The sequence below is a fragment of the Notolabrus celidotus genome, chromosome 6 (assembly GCF_009762535.1).
Source record: "Notolabrus celidotus isolate fNotCel1 chromosome 6, fNotCel1.pri, whole genome shotgun sequence".
NCBI classification, from domain to species: Eukaryota; Metazoa; Chordata; class Actinopteri; order Labriformes; family Labridae; genus Notolabrus; species Notolabrus celidotus.
In genome coordinates, this window is record NC_048277.1 from 19,525,880 (window position 1) to 19,547,279 (window position 21,400).

The 21,400-nt window shown below is 43.8% G+C and overlaps 1 protein-coding gene across 1 annotated transcript; it reads right to left on the reverse strand.

Moving 5' to 3' along the window:
• Positions 1–2,761: 2,761 nt before the first annotated feature.
• Positions 2,762–19,917, reverse strand: LOC117814992 (zinc finger homeobox protein 3-like). Its single transcript, XM_034686602.1, has 11 exons — positions 19,626–19,917; positions 15,446–17,156; positions 14,820–15,358; positions 14,478–14,691; positions 13,804–13,899; positions 13,558–13,700; positions 13,302–13,412; positions 11,673–11,832; positions 6,721–11,516; positions 5,934–6,593; positions 2,762–5,791 (listed from the first exon to the last, which is right to left on the reverse strand). The coding sequence occupies exons 2-11, from the start codon at positions 17,118–17,120 to the stop codon at positions 5,675–5,677; spliced, it is 8,511 nt and encodes a 2,836-aa protein (XP_034542493.1). The 5' UTR covers positions 17,121–17,156; positions 19,626–19,917; the 3' UTR covers positions 2,762–5,674.
• Between the last annotated feature and the right edge of the window lie 1,483 nt (positions 19,918–21,400).

The window sequence follows — 21,400 nt, forward strand, 5'->3', positions numbered from 1 at the left end:
TGGTGCAGGCGGCCAATATGGGATTGGATGAAGCAAGGGAAAAAAAAGCAAATGGAGGGGCTCGTTATTAAACAGCAATGTTTTATAGTCCGCCAGCCGATTCATTTAATTTGGGCGTAATTAAAATGTGTCAGACTCAATCAATCATTCGAACAGGGATACTATCAATGTTTCAGTCTGAAAAAAAGACTAATCAGTGGATATGTGGTCAGACATTTTCCAATAACAGTCTAAGTGCTTTAGTCTACTGTGAGCTTGACCCATCTTCTCTTTTCTTTCTAATTTATGTGAAGGAGCGTATCAAAACATCCAGTGTTGACTTCTCTATATATTGTGTTAAGACATGTCTCTCTCTGACAGGTGGTGGTGCCACCTAATGCTAGTCAATAAGAGGATGGCTCACTCTGTCTTTTCGACCTTAGTGGTAAGCTAACAGTGGTGTGTATGTATGTGCATGCATACGTGCAATCCTCATTTGCATAAGTGATGTAATTAGACCGCCCTTTCACATGCAGATCAGTTTGACAACATGGCAATCACTCCAACACACACACAGACAGCCATACACACATACACACACGATAACACACGCTTACTGCCGTGACCACCCCCATATCATGGGGAGTCTGTTGTCTGTGAGCAGAGAGTGTAAAGATTAACATAATCCAGCTAATAAGTGTGAGTAATATTCACACAGTGACGCGTGGCGTAGACACTGTCCTGCTGATGCGTATTTGTATCTCATTATAGATGTAAAGTACTGACGGGGGGCCAACAGGGGTGTGCCTGCATGGATGGGGGATGGTGGGGGGTCAACAAAAAAAAATTGTCCAGAATAAAGAAACACCAAAAAGTTAGAGGGGAAAAAATTAAAGATTTCTGTTTTCACTACCTTATAATCTTCATAATTTTGAACAGAATTCCAAAGAGAGAACATATGATATGAGGACAGATTCAAGCAGGGTAACTCATCACTGAGGTGCTGTAGTTTAGATTGGGATGTGTTTCTAACATTTCCTCAAAGATCGAAAAGACAATTCAACTGTTCTTGTACTTCACTAGGAGGGCACAGAGTGTCATCTTTTGCGGCTGAATGTAGGAATTATAAATAGAGTGTATTTGCACTTGCAGGCTAGCTCTGCCAAATGATTGATTAGGATGGTGTGACGACCATTAAAAAGTCATTTAAAAGATGGATAGGGACCACATTTCCAAATAAAAACCACTTTATACCTGATGAAGTGCTGAACAAACTCTTCTTCAAAGACATTTACTGATTACTCTCTGCATTTCAGTGAGTGTAATGTGGGAAGCACCAATGTGCTGCATGTAGCTCTGCATCAGCTGCAGAGGATACAGAACCAATCTTTACAACATGCTCACGCAATAAATGGAGATTTTCACATATTCAAACTAAAATATGAACACCCTTTTGTTGATTAGAGGCAGTGTAATATTCATTTGGATTATTTTGTAGTCTGATTACATACAGACACACTACCAACCGGCCATCACCCACATAAACTGATTGAAATATTTGTTAGTTTAGTGTCTACTGAAGCTTTATCAAAAGAAGCAGAGCTGTGTCCAAAGGTGTGAATGTATTTGAGCTCTGTCTCTTTAACTCGGGGCTGTACCACAGCAGCATGCTTTGGGATTCATGCATAAACATGAGCTGGCCTTTCAGCTCTCTCCTCACATAACCAATCTAAATCTAAATGAGCCCCCACTACAGATACACCAGCAGGCAATGACATTACACCCCCCCCACCCCAACCCAACCCCCTGCTCTACCCTACTACCCCCAGCGACACATATACACCAGCAGGCAATAATTTCACGCCATCTCTCAAAGCCCCCCCCCCCCTCCACCTCCACTGCACACACACTCGTACCCCTTTTTGCCGCAACCCCACCAGCTGCACAGTACTCATTTGATTAAGAGGGGGAGGACAGGGAGAAGGAGAAATGGTGGGGGATCACTTTATCAGGATGACTTTCTAAGATGGCTATCATCAGCTTGCAAAGCTATCTCAAGCAGCTTTTGTGTTAAGTTTGCTATTGTTTCTCCACGTTTCCAAATGTATGTTTCCTGCAAGTCTAATCAAAACTGTTTCACATATACACATATATGTTTCTTCTGTTCTTAAATTATTTTGTAATGGTTTCAGTATGGCTGGTGGAGAACAAGGAACAGATTCAAACTGTGCCAGTTTTCGTTTAAGACCTTGAATGAGCAACATATTTCGACATAGTTTTTCTCATCTCACCAACCACTTGAAAGTTTTACACTAAAAGAGCAAAATAATAAAGCATTCTGTACCAACCCTTGTTGTGGTCTTTGAAACATTGCATATGAAAATCTGTGCATCCTAAATGTGCTGTAGTGTGCAATTTTACTCCCCTCTCTCCTAGAGTCGTAAAACACATTATCATCAGGAGCAGCAGCAGAAGCAGCAGTGTAATTCATCTGAGGTCGTTAATATTCATCATATCATTTAGTCACAAAGGAAACTCATCTGGCTGAATGTCAGAGATGTAATTAATGAAGTGACCCTAGAGGTCATGGCTCCATTCACCAAACGCCTTGCACACACTGCTGTTTCACACATACACACACTCGGATGCACATCAAAAGCTTGCAAGCCAGACAATACCACCATCGCACTTTCAACCCCTGGAAAATGCAAACATTTGCAAATACCACAACATTCATAAAATGGCTGTCTTTCAGTTAGACCAAAGAGATGAGACCAGAACATGCACCAAAGCAGACTTTATTTAGCTCAGTGGAGTACGGGGAGGGAAGGGAAGAGAAACACACATACGGAGGAGAGAACTGGGGTTTGGGAGAGTATAGAGACACAATAAACCACTGGAGCAGGACATGAGGACAGGTGCACATCACAGGTATCTTTTTGGTCATCACTATGGCAACAATATATCCAGGAAAAAAGGAAAAAAATAGTTTTACCTACAGTAAAGATAACAGAGTCTCTTCACCATAGAGGACCTCAATATGTACATCTTACAGTCACTAAGAGCAAGAGAATACGAGAGAAATGAAATTTAAAAGAATCAGTATACAAAAACTGCCTTGTGGTATTTGGAATGCACATTTCTGTACAGAGGAAAGCTCATTGGTATTGTCGTAAACATTGGTTAGTTTAAAAACAAAACTCGATGAAGTCAGTCAGTCCATATCCTTTGGAAAGTAGGTTGTGATGTCAGAGTTCAGGAAAGCTGTTGTCGCTGGACATATTGACAAGAGACAATGCAACACAGAAAGACTGACAACATATCAGTTGAGGGTTAGGGGGTCTTAACTCCTTCGAATAGCTTTGCAGTATCTCCATAAGTACTTTTAGAAGTTAATGCCCCAAGCAGGTTTCTCTGGAAGTTTGAAAAAATATTTCTGGTATTACGAATGCCTTTTTTTTATTATTTTCTTAATGGTGGTAAGTCACAGGATACTGAAAACAAGCCTGATGGAATTGAGCCCCACATATCCACATGTTTTCAACAAAATAACAGAGGAGCAGTTTATCAACAGCATCACAGGTATCATTACAGTTTGTAGTCATTAAAGCCTAGTGATAAAGCGATCAGAGCATGCATCTTTCTACAGTATCGTTAGAAACTACAGTACATTAGCAGCAAACTGGACATCCTTAAGGGCTGAAGTTCAACACTATGGTAAAAAACGAAAGAAAGAAAAATAAACTGCAACATTTCTTAAGAGAAGTAAAACTCTTTAACCGCTATATTACAGACTGCCATGGCTCTAGTTTGGGGTTTTGGTTACAGTCTCCAGTGTGCTTATGAGAGGCAGAAAACAGTAGCTTAGATATAGGGACTCCTTCCTTCTTTAAAAACAGCAATACATCGTCAAGTAAACAGTAGCGCTTATTTTGTAGGTCATATGGTTAAAGTATTATCACGTCTTTGGATTTTTGTCTTAAAGCATTAATTATTGTTTAGCTATTATTGTTATAGTATCATTATTACAGCCAGAATAAGGACTGGTTGTCAATGAACAAAAGAAAAAGTAGAGATAAAATGAAGGAAGTAGGAAGGGAGGAAGAAACAGGGAAAATAAATTAAGTGTATAAAAATAACATCAATAACATCCAAAGTTCTTCTCAGCTTTGCGCAGTAGCTCTCTTTGTGTGAGTGGAAAAGGGAGCCATGTCTCAATCATCCAATGAAGTCTTGAGTCAACCATACAAAAGCTAAATACTGTACATTTACCCCTCACACTATTAAACACTTTAGTTTCAATAAGGTTTTTGTAACAATCTATTACTCAGTGGTGAAAAGCTCAGATCTTTGAAATACAGAGATGTTTTTGTTGATATCTTGTAATACTCAGTCCAAGGTTAAACCACAACTTTCGTTTTGAAAACAGAAAAGTTCAGTATTAGGATCACATGTTGAGCTGTTGACCTGAGCATAGAAAGCTTTACATCAATCACATAACATTGGTCAGCCATTGGTATATTCAAATAGAACGGAAAGGCAGTAAGTCACCTTGCCTGAACATATCAAAGCTGTCATAATCTTTTCATAGTCATGACACTATTATATCGAAGCAAGACAGTTCATCTCAATCCATAAGATTTATATTAAGAAACTATTACTAAACACACACAATGTAAATTTGAGTTTGGTTAAAGTTTTCATATACAGTTTAATGGTTGAGTGCTATAAAAAATAGTTTGCCCTTTTTAGGACAAACTAGCATTTTTCTTTCTGTGCTATTTGGGCTGTTATCCGCTAAAGAAACATAGAAGGTTTACATGTACAACAGAAGACTCATCATTGGCTTGTGGAGGGTGAAGCTGCATTTGAGCACTGCAACAGTCTATTGGTTCCCCGGCTTACCTTGGCCGGCAGCAGATTTCACCCATTCACGATACAGACGTCAGCTCTGCAGTTTGTTATCAGAAACAAACATGTTGAAACTAAATCCACAGACATGTAAAATTTTGGTTACGAGCTTTGGAATCTGAGTCAGTCTTTACAAAAGCTCTATGCGAATACCTCCATCTAGTTCAAGGATATTTTTCTTTTTTTTTTTTCCATCTTCTGTCACCGTTAACAGCTTTGTTTTTCTTCAAGTTTATCTTTTGGAGCTCTCTATTTACACTAAATCTCTTTGACAATTTATTTTTCCAGCCTCTTACAGACTGGCACTACATGCTACACAGCTAGTCATCTAGCACTGTCTGTTGGAGGGCCCACTGTGAGTCTGTCATGCAGACTGAGAGGTAGACTGCAGGTCTAGCTGGGCAGTGAGGTCACATACTTGGAGAATGCTCTTTGGCCTCTGTGGCATCTGGTTGGTTTAACAAGATGGTGTTTGGTTGTAGTAAGGTGTCTGACAGGAAAGGGACAGAAGTGCTGTTTGACAAGAAAATACAGACCAGGAAAGAGTTTGAGAACAATATGAAAAGAGGAAAGCTCTTGTAGAGGGGACTTGGTTTGGGCTCTCTCCTACTTAAAGTTGAGAGAGTTTCTCTTTGGGCCAAGGTGGCTCTGCATCTTTGGGGTGTTCAGGTAACAGGTTTGGCAGCAAAGTGAACAGAGTTTATGTTTAGCGGTTGACAACAGGTGCAGGAGGAGTTTCCAGGAGGGTGTAGAAGAAGGAAGCAAGAGACCGTAGTATGCCTCTCTAGGCTCTGTCTCTCTCCCCTGCGCCTGCGGACAGCTCGGCCTGCTCTCTCTCTGCAGCATCAGAGCTCAGGCTCCTGGCCCTTTTCTCCTTGGCTCTGGCATTCTGGAACCACACCTATAAAAACAGATATTTATGAAAAGTATTTCATTTTCTAAACTAGACTCACTAGTCCTAAAAAAAATGTTTGTAATGTAATTTAAAATCAAATAAAACAGTGTTTTGCTATGTTATTGTCAATAAATTTTTTAGCATTTACCTGCACCACACGGTGAGGTAGTCCCAACTCCTGGCCCAGTGCCTCACACTCATGTCGGTTGGGGTTACGGTGGCTTCTGTAGAAGTCTCTGAGCTGGAGTAACTGGTAGTGGCTCATCTGTGTCCTTTGGCGCTGCTGCTGATGGTGCTGTTGCTGTAGAGTTTGTGTCTCACCCCAATCTGCACCTGGACCCCGAGATCCCTCTGGACTAGGAGAACCGTGATCAGCCAAACTAGAACCCTCTTCACATGGATACTCTTCGTCATCTTCCTCATAATCATCCTCTTCCTCTGGGTTGTTAAGATCAGTTGTTGAAGGCATGGAGGTCATAAGTTGCTTCAAAGTTGGTTCCTTGTTGTTGATGACGTAGCCTTGGTTTGGGGTAGAGGAAACAGAGGGGCCAGGTCTGTCTGTAATCGATGACAGCGCCATCCCAATCTGCCCACTGGATCCATTATTCATTGACAAGTTGAAGCCTGCTCTTTCAGCTTCAGCCCAATGGCGTGACCTCATATGGGCATCCAGAGCACTCTTCACCTTAAAGAGAGCCCTGCAGAATGGGCAGCGCAGGTGGTTGAAACCCAAGCTGAAACTTGATCCTGGCCCGAGCGAACGAAACTGTCCTTTCCTCTCTCTGGCTCGTGTATTCTGGAACCAAACCTGTGGATGAAAGACCAGTATGTTTTAAAAATACATGAAAAATAGCATGTTTTGATGAAATTGCTTTCAATATGTCTCTTTTCAAAAATATTTACAATAGCAAAAACAATGACTGTCCATAAAGTACCTGGACCACGCGTCTTGTGAGGCCTACATCACGTGCAATGCTTTCCAGGACACCTCTAGTGGGGTTGGAATCCATGCTGTAGCGCTGGTACAACACTTCAAGCTGTTCTGGGGTGATGGTGGTTCTCTGGCGCTTATCCCTTCGATGCTCCTCCTCAATTTCTCTACCGTTCCTGTGGACTTCTAAACTACTGTCTGACAAAAGTTTTGAATTCTGCTTAACGGTAGCCAAAGAACTTTGGGAAAGGCTGGTGAGGGGGGTACTTGAGTGGTCAGAGTGTGTGTCCTTAATTTGTATGCTGTTTAAGTGTGAAATCATTGCATGTGTTGGGTTGGTGTGCATTTGGGACATGGCACCTGAAAGCATTTGACTGGCCATCAGGGTGTGGTTAGGGTGGAGCATCATATAAGGCATGGTTCGGTCTGTGAAACCAGAGTGCAGAAATTGGACATGGGACTGAGCTGCCAGGAGGTGCCTAGTCTGATGCTCCTGCCACAACTGGAATGATGGCAATGACACTGGGCAAAGACTGCATTGGAACTGAGCCTGGGTCTGGGGTTGAAGCGGTTTGCTTAGCTTGGCCTCCATGGATAAGCCAGAGTTGGTATCAGGCAGCCGAAGGTGACTTTTTTCAGGCTCTGGAGGAGTGTGGAGGCTGGGTGGCATATCAGCAGGCTTTTCAACAGCTTGATCAGAGTGGGGGCTGTGTAGGAGCCCCTGGCTGGAACGAGATGTAGACATGATGGAAGGTTCTGCTTTGAGTGATGAGGAGGGAAAGCAAGGTGTAGTCCTTTCTTGAGTATTTTCCAGCTGCAGGTTGGGCTCAGACTTTGGAGAAGACCCTGTTTTCATAGCTAGAACAATGTCCTTATGCTGAGAGTCTGCGTCTAAAATTCCAGCTTTAGTTTGAACAAGAGTTGAATTCCTGTTTTCTGGAGGAGGAGGGACTGTTTTGTCTTCTTGTTTTCTGGTAACAGGTGTTGACTCACCTTTGGCTGTTGGATGCTCACTCTCTGGGCAGGGAGAAGAAGAATCAATGAAAGGTGAATCAGGGTGGGTGTAATACTCATAGGTCAAATCCATGGAGTTTTCATTTTGCAATTCACTTTGTCCTTCATCTCCACAGCTGTAATCATCATTCTCATCATCTTCATCCTTCTTGTGTCCATTTTTCTGTCTGTGAATGTTGTCACGTTGGTTCATCCCCTCTGATCCATCATCAGTCCCCCGGTCCTGGTTTTTGCGGGCTCTCTGTCTTGCATTTTGGAACCATACAACAATGATTCGGTTTTGAAGAGACAGTAGGGCAGACAACCTGTCATATTCATCCTCTCTGGGATAAGGTGTGGCCTCAAACACAGTCTGCAGGGTCTCCAGTTGTTGCTCTGTGAAGCGGGTCCGGGACGAGCGTCTGCCCCTATGGGACTCTCCTCTTTGAAGGTCTGTTGTCTGGGGCTGTGGGAAATTGTTGGCTGGAAGACATGGGGACAGTGAACTTGGGGAAAGTGACAATGCCTGGGATTGTGCCATTTCCTTATTGGACTCCTCCAGAGCTATGGTAGGTGGGTTGTTAAAGTTATAAGGGGAATCCTTGTCTCTTTGTCGCTCTTTAAATAGGGTGTTGCGGAACCAGTGCTTGATTACTTTATGAGGCAGACCAGACAAAGCAGACATCTTGTGCATCTCTTCATCACTAGGTAGAGTGTTGATATCAAAGTGTTTCCTCAGAACAGTGAGCTGCTCCTCAGAGATTCGTGTACGGGTTCTTTTGCCCTGTTCAAGTATTGTTGGGCTGACTTGGGATTGCTGTCCTGTTTGGATAGGGTTTTGTTGGGGTGGTTGACCCAAGAGCACAGGATTGAGCTGAGGGGTCTGAACTTGCAAAGCTGGGCTGAGCTGAGGTTGCTGGGCTAACAAAGCTGGACTAAGCTGAGACTGTTGCCCTAGCCCTAGGTTTAGTTGAGATTGGTAGAGTTTCACCAACTCAGGGTTCACACTTGAGTCTAACCACGGTTTAGACTGGAGAGCTACTGACTGCATGACAACTGGAGAGAGGAGAGGGAGATCCATTGGGAAAGGAATGGAAGGTAAAGTCAGTGGATGCATAGGGAGCTGTGGCAAGGAGAGAGGAAGCATAGGCAAGGAAAGAGGCATGGAGCTAGCCTGGGATGTGGTATGAGAAGTAGGTGTAGCAGAAGTGCTTAGGTTGAGCACCTCTTGTGAAAAATCGTGAGGCTGAGAGGGTAAGGGAGAAGAAGGCAGAGGGGCATTTGATGCTTGGTCGAAAACTGGCGTGCATGTTTTTGTTAAGGCATCTGAAACTGAGGGTACGGGTGAGGGTGAAGGGGTTTTAGCTTGAGGTTTAACTTTTTCCACTTTCAGTTCTGTTTCTGAAGATGGTGCTGGGTCTGCAGCTTGGGGGCAAGTAGTTAAATCCTCCCCAGATTTAGACTGTGGGAGGGGGTACATCTGGTCATACTGCAGCCTGTATTCTCTGGAAAACCTCTCCAATGCAGCCGTTGGAAACAGAGACCTGTGAATGTATTCCTGGTGGCTTTTCAAAACCAAGGCATCTGAAAAAAACTTGCCACAGTATCTGCACTTCTCTCCACTTTTACAACATCCTTTCTCTTTTTCTGCTGGTTCTTCCTCATCTTTGTTCGGCCTTTTCTCTTGCGACAAGTCTTCTACCCCTCCATTGACTTCAACTCTGCTTTTGTCATCACTACAGCCTTCCTTCTCTACATCCTGTAATCCACTGAACTTGTTCTTTTCTTCCTCTGAGAACACCTTTATCTCATTGTTACCAGAGCACTCTTGTTTATCTGGAACCATATGAGTTGATATCTGTTGCTGGTGTCTCTGTCTACTCTGTATATATTGCAGAGCCAACTCAAAGCCATAACTCTGCAGCAGAGCTCTAAGAGGCTCCCCATTCACAGCAGCATAAGGAACTCTTGGAGGAGGGCACTGAAGTCCAACAAGATTACACGATGAGGGATTTGTTTCCTTTTTCAGGCTTTCATTTTTAACAGCAGAAAAATGCTTATCTTCTTTTTCTTCCTCAACACTTGAATTGCTGAGTTGTCTCTCCGTCTTGGTTGATCCACTGCAGCCTTCAGCAATGACTTCACAATGTCCATGATCTTTTAGTTGACTAAAAGCAGGGTTTGAATCTTGTCTCTGTAGTTGTTTCTCGTTTATTTTGGACTGAGACCCCCTTTTTCCTTCTGTCTCAACTTGTTCCTTTTGGAATAGGTTGTCCGATACTGACAGTTCCGGGCTCTTGACAGCTAACTCTGGGTTAAGCATCATGTCTCCTGACAAGTAAAAGGGAAGAAGAAGCTGCTGCTGCAGAGCAAGCAAGTTCTCTGGTGTTAGGGAGAAGTGTTGTTTGAGGAGATTCTCTGCCCCTAAAGGAAGGTGTTGCATTAATTGAGACTGAAGCAGGGCTGTTTGTTGCTGTAACTGAGCTTGGGCCTGTGCCTGAGCTTGGGCTAATTGTTGCTGTTGTAGTAGCATCAGCTGGTTTCTAGATGCCAGAAGCTCTGCTACTCTCTTTTTAGCCTGCTGGTTGTCACTTGGGTTAGAGAGGGTTGACTGGGCCTCAGCTGGTAGGCTTGGGGCTAATAGTGAAGATGTTGAACAGCTAACCACGTCTGGCCTCTTGGTTAATGGCAAACTCTTAGATGTCGTGTCCTCTCTGGTGGATGCAGCCTGAGTTACAGTAGTAGAAACTGACACAGGAGCAGCTACACTAGATGCTACGGTCTGTGGTGCTGAATTCTGGGCAGCACGAGCTCTGGTCTGATGTAGAACAGATCGAAGATGTATGTCCAGTGTGGAGCTCTGACTGTAGCCCACTCCACACAGTCGGCAGCGGTAGGGCCGAGGATCAGGGCCACGGGGAGCCTCAGGGGCAGCAACACCTGTACCAGAATCCTGCAGGGCTCGTCTTGCCCGATGAAGGTGGGACACAGAGTTATAGTGGACCAGAAGAATGGTTTTCTGGGTAAAAGATTCAGAACAGATTGTGCATTTATAGGGCCTGGTTGGGTCAAGGTAGCGGTCCATTGTGGGGTTGGAGCTCTTTTTAATCATGGAGCTTGAACTCGGTTCTGAAACGATCTCCTCATGTGGCCCTTTGTCTTGCTCAGTTATTTCCTCCTCACTTCCATCAATCTCACCAACCATATCCTTCTCTTTAAATTCAACTCCTTTTGTTTCCTCCTTTTCATCCATGTCAAGCACTTCTTCCTCCTCCTCCTCCTCCTCCTCCTCCTCCTCTAAGTCCTCATCTTCAGCCACTCCTGCTTCTTGACCCACTTGAGGTGATAAACTTAAATCTTGTTGAGATGAGCTCTTGTTCAGCTCCATGTATTGTGTAGTATGAGGTGGTTGGAGTGTATTTTGCCCCTGTGTGTTGTCAAGCTGTGAGTGCGTGTTCTGCATGTGTCTCTGCAGGGCCTCCTGACTGCGACATTGTCTCGAGCAGATGGGACACTCTGTCGCCGCCCTCATGGCATGGTACTGCCAGTGCAGCTGGAGCTTCTCCTGAGTGGGGAACGCCAGACTGCATCTGCTGCAACGAAACCGGTAACCATGGCGATCGGAAAATGAAGGGGGGTCGTCGGCTGGTGAGGTGGGTGGAGAAGAGGGGGGGATCTGAGTTGGGGACTGAGTAGCCAGTCTGCCATTTGAATGGTGAGTGGTGCTGTCTTCAAGGGGTGGGGTGAGTAGAGCTGTGACATCTTTGGGTGTGGCGACTTCTCCTTCAGTGTTTTCATCTAAAATACCTGCAAAATGTATACAATGTGAAAAAAGCATACTTTACAATAATATCATGCTAAAAAGCCAATGAGTCTTAAATATATTGCCACAACAAAGTTGATAATGAATTCATGACTTCATATCTTAATCAGGGTTAGACACATTGAGCATTTTGAACTGACCTTCGTTTTTCTGTGAATCAACTGAGGCAACTGTATCAGCAGTATCAGAACAATAGTTATTATTCTTGGGGGTTATGTTCTTCTGTCTGTCGTCTGTACTCTTCTCTGGTTGGGGTTCTGTCTGCAGCGAAGGTGTTGGTTGTTTCATTGGTGGTGTAACCTGTGGTAAAAAAGAATAATTTTGTGAGTTGCCATCTTGTGGGGTTGAAAAAGCTTCTATCACCATACTCTCTCAGTCCAACACTGAGAATAAAACATGATTGATTGCATGGCATAGTAGCAAGCAAGCATCCAGATGTATAAACATAGTGTCTGCACACTCTGTTTCAATACCATTAAACATTCAAGTATGAATTGGTGAGTGTATCTTTAAATCTTGCACCTGCCTGCACAGCAGAGTAGGCAACATGGCACATCAATTTGGTTATAAGTGTATATGGTTGAGATATGTGGGTTCTGCCCTTCAGTGCCTACGACATCCTTCAACATGCCCCAAGGGTTTAATAAAACTTTACTGAGCTGAATAATGAATTTATTCAAAAATCATTCTTCATATAGAAAACCTCCATCTCCACAGCTTCCAGCACTGAAAGCAAATACTATATCTTTGTGAACAGCAAGCTACCCTAAGGAAAGGACAGACAGCTAAAGATGAGATTTACATGACAAGAGTTTTCTCTGCGTAACAGCTTCATAAGAGAGAAAAGAGAAGAACAACCACACACACACACACACACACACACACACTGCAGAGAAAACTGAAGGTCAGGCTTAATCTAGAGAGCGTAATTGGAAAGCAAGGTACATAATGGCCATCATCACCTCAGTCTGAATTAATGAACCTCAATTACTATCAGAGAGAGTGAGGGAGGGGTGGAAGGGAAGGAGGGAGGACGATGATTGGGAGGGGTTAGGATTTTAGATTATGAAAAAGAGAGGGAGCAGGGAGAGGGAGTGAGGAAGTATGGGGCAATGAACAAAAAAACTGCTTCGGAGAGAGAGAGACGGAGTAAGGGAGGGGTAACGCATAAGAAATTGAGAGAGAGCTCGGGAGAGACAGAAAGGGAGGGGCAGAAGCAGAGATTGCTGAATAGGAATGATAGGAGTAGCTTGAGGGGGGAGAAAGGGACAGCAGAGGGAGGAAAGGGTGAAAAGCAGTCAGTCAAGTGGAGGCGAAGAGCGCAAGAGACAAAGGCCACTTAGCATACGGGCCAGGGAGATGGAGGATGGTGATGTGGATAGATGACCAGTCTTTGTTAGTTGGAGAGACACAGTAAAAAGCATGGGGGCCCCTTTTTAGCTTGACTGCACTTCTGGTAATAGAGGGCTACTTAAACATGCATTATAGAAAGACTGGCTTTTCCCTCACTCACTCAGTCAAACCCTCTCTCCTCCACTCTAAAAGACACACATACACATACACACAGAATGCACGGCTGCATCAAAGATGATAGCGGGGAGCTACTTAAACATGCATTAAAAAAAGCGCTGCCTTTCTCTCTGGTGCCTTCTTAATGGAATTGTCTCCCTACATTTCACTCTCCCCCATCCCCCATCGCTTTGCCTTCTCATTTTCTTTTGCTTCCCAACAAACGCAAATACAACAAATACACAGTGGCATACACTTACTGTGCTGATGAGCTTGTCGACACAGTCCTGGGCCACACTGTGCACATGTGTGAGATGCTGTTGAAGGTGTATGTATGGGAGTTTCACCTGGCACAGAGGGCACTGGACAGTCTTGGAGAGGTGAGAGAAAATGAGAAAAATCAAGGGAAACGGTGAGTTAGAAGGCTTTAGAAGAACACACATGTGCAAGGTTGTGTGACATGACTAGATTTTAAACTATGGCTATTGTGACTATTGTTAGATCTACATTTCTCACCTGCTGGTTCTCATTTTGCTGGTGTAGTCTGGGGCGTTTGGTTATGATGGAGATTTCCAATTCCTCGTATCCAGAGGAGGAACGTTTGACAGAGGGTAATGACTCCTTCTGTTCTCTTTCCTCCCCCATTTTCTCTACTTCAACTAAAAAATGATACAAACATGTGAATAGATTATTCATCCTTTATGCAATAAAACAATTTAACTAAAATGAATTGAATTGTATTTTGTGTAAAAGTAGCAATACCTGTCTCCTCAGAAATCAAGTCACATTCGTCTTTGGTTGTGTCCAAAGGACCGGTGGTTGTCTCACCAGAAGTTTCCATATCCTCACTGAACTCTCCTGGAATGATAAAAATAATTATTATAAAAAATGTTCCGTATTCAGTAGGTTCTCAAAAACTTCCAAGCTAATTGTAGTTTATACTATTGTCTAAACACCATTCTTCAAAAGATGAGCAACACTTCATTCTTCTTTTTTGCATCCATTGATTGATCATTGATTCTCCATTAGATTCTCCTCAGAGGTGGGGTGCACGTAATATGGACTTACAACACATCAGTTCACCTCAATAAGTCTTAATCAGCGCAGAGACACAGGATACACTGAATACACAACTGCTAGCAGTCAGACATGTCAGTTTTGTGTCTCATCTTGAACAAAGCACAAACATCTGCTAGCCTCCACCTCTCCCATTCTTATCCAGGGTATTCATGTTGGTGCATTGATTAGCAGGTGCTAGTTAGCTGTTGTCAGGACTTATTGGGGATATAACAAGGATGTGTATTGACTAATCAATCTACTAGATCAATACCTCAGCAACAGCCATTATTCATTTCCTCACTCTTTTTATCTCAATCCCTGGTCTGCACTCTACTGCAGCTTGAACATGAAAACAAATACACCACCCAGCTTCTTACCTTGGTCCCCATCAGAGCTTTTCCTGATGGTAAAAATGGCTGCCAGCTCCTCGCCGCCCATGGGTTGCAGCTGGAGAAGCCCTTCCCTTTGTTGATGGGTTGGGGTTTGACTGTGTTTCAGAACTTGGAGTTTAGAAGAGGAGGAGTGGTTGCATAGGAGACAATGGAACAGCCATGAACCACCATCAACCTCACCATCATACTGCTGCAGGAACTAAAGAAGAGGAAGGAAGGACAACGTTATATAAATAAAGAGTGATTATCACAAAATGCTTGATAAAGATACGGCTTGCTAGATATAGATTTTTTCACAAAAATATTGACAGAAAAAAGTGTACTGACTCTGTAAACCCGGACGCTGGCCTTGTGGTGTGAACTAAGGGAATGTCCGCGTAGCTTCTCCATGCTGCTAGTCATGTAGTCACATAGGTTACACCGCACTTGGACAGGGTTTCCCTTGGCAATAAGGGCAGCCCCCTCCTGACCCCTGTCTCCGCCCTCCTGAAGGTGAGCAGCAAGCTGGTACCGAGTGCGGTGTCTGTCAGTCTGGCAGTGCAAGGAGAAGTTAGCCCTCAGTGGGGTGGTGTAGCCGCACAGCCTGCAGTGGCAGCCCCCTGTGACCAGGGAGCACCACTCTGACTGTGGCAGAGAGCGAGTGGTGTTCAGATGTTGCTCCACCAACTCTAAGCTGTCAGATGAAAAACAGGAGCAGACAAGGCATTGAAATACACCCTGGGAGAGGGGTCCAGTTGGGGACAGAGATGGAGCTGGAGGGGGTGAGGGAGAGGGGGAGGGGGAAGGAGTAAGTGTAGACCCAAGGGTGACTGGCTGTTCTGTAACTTGTTGACTGGTCAGTCGCATGTTTAATGAGAGTTCAGCGCCTGAAACACAGAGAGAGATTCCCTGTAAGAATTAACACACTTTCAGACATGTCTATTGTTTACACTGAGGTGAAATGAATGACTCACCTGCGTTTTGAAGGTGTTTGAGTTGCGGGGCAAGGCCTCTGCAGTGGGACAGATAGTAACCTCTCTGTAGTCGCAGCATGTTGTGTGTGTGTTTCTCGCTGGTGGTGTGTATGCGCAGGTTGCGGGCAATGCTGGTCTCGTAGTCGCACACATCACACCTCCACCGCTTACCATGAGAGTGTGCGGGTGGTGTGACTTTAACAGGCTGAGTTGTAGTCGTGGGAATAGAGAGTGGAAGCTTGTATGCAGGCTCTTCTGCTGTGTAACCGTTGGAGGAGCTGCTATTGTTGGCGGTGTGAGAGGTGGGCAGGTGACCATTTGAGTGTCCCCCACCTTGAACGTTATTAAGGTGTTTATCTGACTGCATGTGTATGCTGAGGTTGCCTTTCGATGAGGTAGCATAGTCACACACCTCACAGCGGTAGGGCTTGTAGCCACAGGCGTAGGTTTCACCGCGAGCCAGGCGAGGATGAGGTTTCCCCGAACTACAGTATCCACACACGTCTCGTGTTGCACCCCCACACACACACTTCCCCCCAGAGGCACCACACACACACTGGCCTCCTGTCTCTGGATGTTTTTCTTTCATGTGGACTTGCAGTGTATGCTGCGACTTATAATGCCAATTACACTTGGGGCATTTCAGCGTCTTGCAGGAATTGCGTGAGTGCATTATGGTCATGTGACTCGTCAGTGAATTAGGAGAGAGGTCTTGGTTGAGGTTTTTAAGGACAGCTTCTTTCTGTTCTTCCTCTTTGTCTCTCTCGTCATCCACTTCTGTGTCTAGCTGGCTGTCATTTGGTTCTGGAGCTTTGGCACCATCTCCATTGGAAATGGAAGAGTGAGGAACCCCTGCCGGCCCATCATCCTCAGCAGGTGTACTGGCAGGCTCCGTACCTGCCAGTGAAAAAGCCAGAGTAGACTGCTGGGATTTAAAGCTCTGAGGAAACTCAGAAATCCAGCCCTGATCTCCCTTAATATCTTTTACCTCTGTCTCGCTCAGCAGGGCAGAAGATGAGGACGGACATGTGAAGTGCTTTGGAGAGGTGGGAAGAAAAGGGGAGGGCTTTGGAGAGGTGGAAGGAGAAGGGGAGGGCTTTGGAGAGGCGGCTGTTTTGCTGTCGAGTGTGCCACTGGCCTTTGCAGTGCTGGAAGAAGAGCTGTGCTGGCTCTGTTGAGGTAATAAAGAACATTTGGATTTGGTTTGGCTTTGGTTTGAGATGGCCTCCTCCTCTTCCTTTTCCTCCTCTCCATTGCTGCTGCTGCTGCTAGGGGCTGCTGGGAGCCCCCCTGTAACTGACGCCTCTCCCACACCTACATGCACCTCCCCTTCTTCCTTCCTCTGCCCTGACAAATATCCTTCCCCCAAGTCTTCCTTCATCATCCCCTGCTTTTGACATGTCCCATTCTCCTGTGGATGTCGGCCTCCCTCTCTCTGCTCCCCTCCCTGGGTCTCTTCTCTAGCCTGGGACCCCTCTGCGCCCTCCTCCTCCTGCTGCTGAGGCAGGGTCAGGGGCTCTTTGGCAGGGGCCGTGGCTGAGGTATGAGAGGATGACCCCTGCTCAGGACTGACCGCTAGGGTCAGGAGAGGAAGAGATAAAGCCTGGGGACTGAGGTCAGCATCTCTCTCCTCTCCTCCCCCTCCATCCCCTCCTCCTCCCTCACCGCTGTCCATACCAGAGGCTACAGCTGCCACGCATCACTACCCCACCTGTGTGTTTCAGATACAGAGAAAGAGGAGAGGACAACAGAGACAGGAGAGAAGAGAAGGGAAAAAGAGAAGAACATGAAATACATGAGTCATGTAAATAATATTGCGTAACAGTGGAGGCCATTGATTACAGTCCCTGGATAGCATCTGTTCAATACTGCTTTCACTGTGCGCAATACAGAGGCTGGTTACTCGGGGGTTAGCGTTAGCCCTTAATGGGAAAATCAATAGCATGAGCGCTAAACTAGGTAGAGGAATGCGGGTAAAGGCTGCGCAGGAGGTCTATAATATTCCTCAGGGGATAGGATTAAATAAAGAACTGAACGCTTGTGAGCTAAAGGGCTTCCACTAAATTGCCACATTTAGATAAAAGTGGATAAAAGAACAATTTTCAAAGCCAGTTTATCCATTTCTACATCTTGCTGTTCATTAGCAAAGAGGTATTATGTGAGGAGATGGAGATTTCTGTTTAGCAGGAGCAGTTTAACAACTCATAATGCAAACACAGGGGATGACAGCAATGTTTAAAACACCTTTAGGATTTAATTTAAACTGAATTACAAACAAAATACTTATTTGAGGCTTGGACAACATTTTTCCAGATTTCAGGTCAGTGTTCATTTAAATCTGAGGTAATTTTTTTTTAAACAGTTAAATGTGGAGTTTCAGTGTTTTGTATTTAGACCTCTATTGTACACTATTGTGTCTGCTGTTTGTAAGTGAAACACACCCATACACATCCTCAGTAACACAGAAATATTAAAATAAATAGTCCCATTTAATGATAAAATCTAGAAGTGTGTAATGCAGTCGTGGTCATAATTGATGGAATACATAAAAAAACAAACCAATAAATATTACATTTTAAAAAGGTTTAAATTTAAAGACTGTATTCCCTGGGTTTTTGACATAGTTATTTTATTTAAATAAGCAAAGAGATGTTATGAATTCTAATGTATGATTAAACATGGATGTTCAAAGTATTTCTTTTTTATTTCAGAAACACAGAAAATTTTGAATTCACCAAGAGTCAGAATCACCAGCACATTCACACATCCCTACAAAGACTTCCTAAAATGAACAAATAAGCCTCTCCTCCTCCTCTGTCTCTGACTGACAGATGGATGCCTGGTGAGACAGATACATCTCTTTTACTCTGCGTGTGTCCCACAATCTCATTACTGACCTTTTTTAATCAAGGAGAGACCTTAATGTACCCTTTCACCTTCTCCTTCAACTAACCAACCCCCACCTCCTCCTCCTTCTTAAAAAGCCCCCCTCCTGCAGCCCCCCCCTCTCTGCACCTTAAAGATATATGGCTCATATCGGCACTCTGATAGTGCTTTAATGCACTGTGTTTATGTCACAGGCCGCGGACCCTTGCCCACTGCAGCTGTCCACTGTCCCATCGGGTAGCACTGAGGGGTTGAGCCTGCCTGCCTGCTAGCAGCTGAGAACAGTCTCTAATCTGATAAAGATTTTCATTTACACTGCAATCAATAACCCAGGTCTATCGGCAATGTAACTATTTATACAAACATTCCTGGCTCTCTATCGATCACAAATGCGGGAAACCATCATTTAAGAACGCCTGTGTGTGTGCAGCTACGTGTGTTGATGTGTGTATACCCTGTTGTGCAATGCAAACTGATTCAGATAATGTCAATTAAGCACACACAGAGAACACCTAAGATTGGACACACATAGTAGGACACTGTAAATAGCCTAGAATTAATGCACGGTATATGTTTGTTATTAAAGGTGCATATTAACAGGGTGGTACACATAAAGTTATGCATAGATGTCCAACAAAAAGTGTCTCCTCTGGATCTGCATCCCGTGCGTGTGTGTGCGCGCGCGCGCGTGCGCGCGTGTGTGTGTGTGTGTGTGTGTGTGTGTGTGTGTGGAGAGAGAATGAGGAGACAGAAGAGTGAAGGGGAGAGAGAAAGAGACAGACAGAAGTGATGTGTGTTTGTTCATTTAGAATAAGCATTTATACTGTCATTATAGAGGACCTGGATAAATACAGTAGGACCTTGATAAAGACTGTTTTCAACGCACGAGGAACTAATGGACCACATATGCATCCCTTACCAGTCTGAAGGTAAAAGCACTAAGCTGTGTTTTGCATTATTCCTGGATGTTTCAGATTGCCGTACAGGTAGCTACTTGAAGTTAACTCCCTGTCTCTGTATGTGTTGAGAAGTCACTGACCAACATTCAGCCTGCACTCTTATACTTCAGCCTTTGTTTACAGTGGACCGCACCGTACCACACTCCGATCCGGCTAAACCAAGAGCGATCGCGTTTAGTATCCAGTAACAGGTGACTCAACGCACAAGCAGATCAACAAAAGCTTGATTTTTTTTACGAATTACAAGCTGCACTGACCCAACACTCCCTCCTCCCAACCACCGGGTTGTTTCCACCCATAGTCTCTCTAATATCGTAAACAAATAGCTGACTTACATTTCTGCAGCGGCTCTGGTACAAAGCTCCGTACGCTGAATGTGTAGTAGTCCAGAAAACAATCGTATAGAGAGACCACTCATTCCTTATGAATGATCCTCTGCGTTTTTACGGAGCCAGGAGGAAAAAAATGGGGAGAGGGAGAGAGAGCAGCGGGGTCCGAGTTGTTAGCAAACAACAGAGTAATTAAAGCTACATACAGGCTGTAGTAAACAGAAGATGGGGGACGGAGGGGTTTGTGCGAGCTCCAGAGGTAGAATGAGTTCTGATCACTGTGGGGGGAAAAACACTTGGCTCTTTATTCCTGCTAATTAGTTTCCTTCAAAAAATGGCTGAGATTACGCCCAGTGCGCATGTGCGTAATTGCGCAGACACCGCTAATTAGCCCGTTTGGATCAATAGGATTCCGCGAGAGAGAGAGAGAGAGGGAGGGAGGGGGAGAAAGGGGGAGAGGCTACAGCGGACGCAAAAAGAGAAGACAAGGATGAGATGAAAATATTTATAAAACTGAGAGAAATTTTTACCTGAGACGATGAATTTTAAATTACAAATTGTCGCCAAATCAGGGTTGAGGATTCCAGAGACTAAAAAAAATGTTGACTAAGCAAAACCTGTTTATTACAAAAATCAGAATGGAAATAATTTTGAAGGAAAATAGAAATACAATAAATACATATGTCTCATAAAGTGGCACGACGTACAATAATTAAGTTAAAAATGATCAAATAAAGAGACACATGACTTCTTTTGACAATGAGTTCACTAAACGGAAAATAAGATGACAAATATAAAAATCAGAGTGCGCCACAATAAGTGTTTATTCAGTATTAGAACAACAAACACGACAAGGCCCTCGAGGATTATTTAATGAATATTGTATTGACTTTTTTTCCAATAGATATCATGAGTGATGCGTTCAAATGTAGACATTCCAGTTTAAATCGTTTTTTTCATGAAATTCTTAGATTTATTTTTTTTGAATGATTCATCCATGATAGGGAAGTTGTAGTCTAATATTTGAAGTATTCGGCAAATAAATAACCTCAAGCATCTAACAAAGAGATTTTGAAATGAATACTTAGAAGATGAAACAGTCTAAAATATTCATTATGAAACGAGACTATTGTTTTTGGGACTTGTGCTGCAGTTGTGGTTTTTGGATGTCGTCTTGGTGGTTAGGTCAATTCTTCTGTTTAGGAAAACAAAAAAATATATTTAAGTCCTTATATGACGTGTCCATTCCTCATCACAGAAGATCTTTGGGTTTTTCTGCTCTGGCCGTCCCATCCTCGCCACTCGTCTCTATTGTTATGATAATACTATTGTTAATTTCACGCTGGATGTGCAATCTGTCCATCGTCCATATATTAAAAGGTGAACGCTGCATTTATTTATTGGATAAAATAGCAGCTTTTTACTTTATTAAGGTTCTGATAGTCAAAGATGACCTCGTCCTTATTTAACTGTTGTGTAAATACATGTAAAGAAAAGGTGTGCGAGGCAACAGTGTTCACGTAACAGTCCCAGAGTAAAGATATGATAGGAATATAATGGCATTACCACAGGAGTCAAAAAGGATATAGCATTAACAGCAGTAAGGTTACTGTTGCGTGAAACAACCGCAATATAAGGCCTTATCGCAATAGTACATGAATATTAATGATATTTCGTAATGTTGGTTTTCAGTGCACAGACATTGTGTATTGGGTTGACCATAGGTGTGGTGTGATTATTTCCTTTAATTTGTTAATCCACAAATTTAAAATCAAATACAC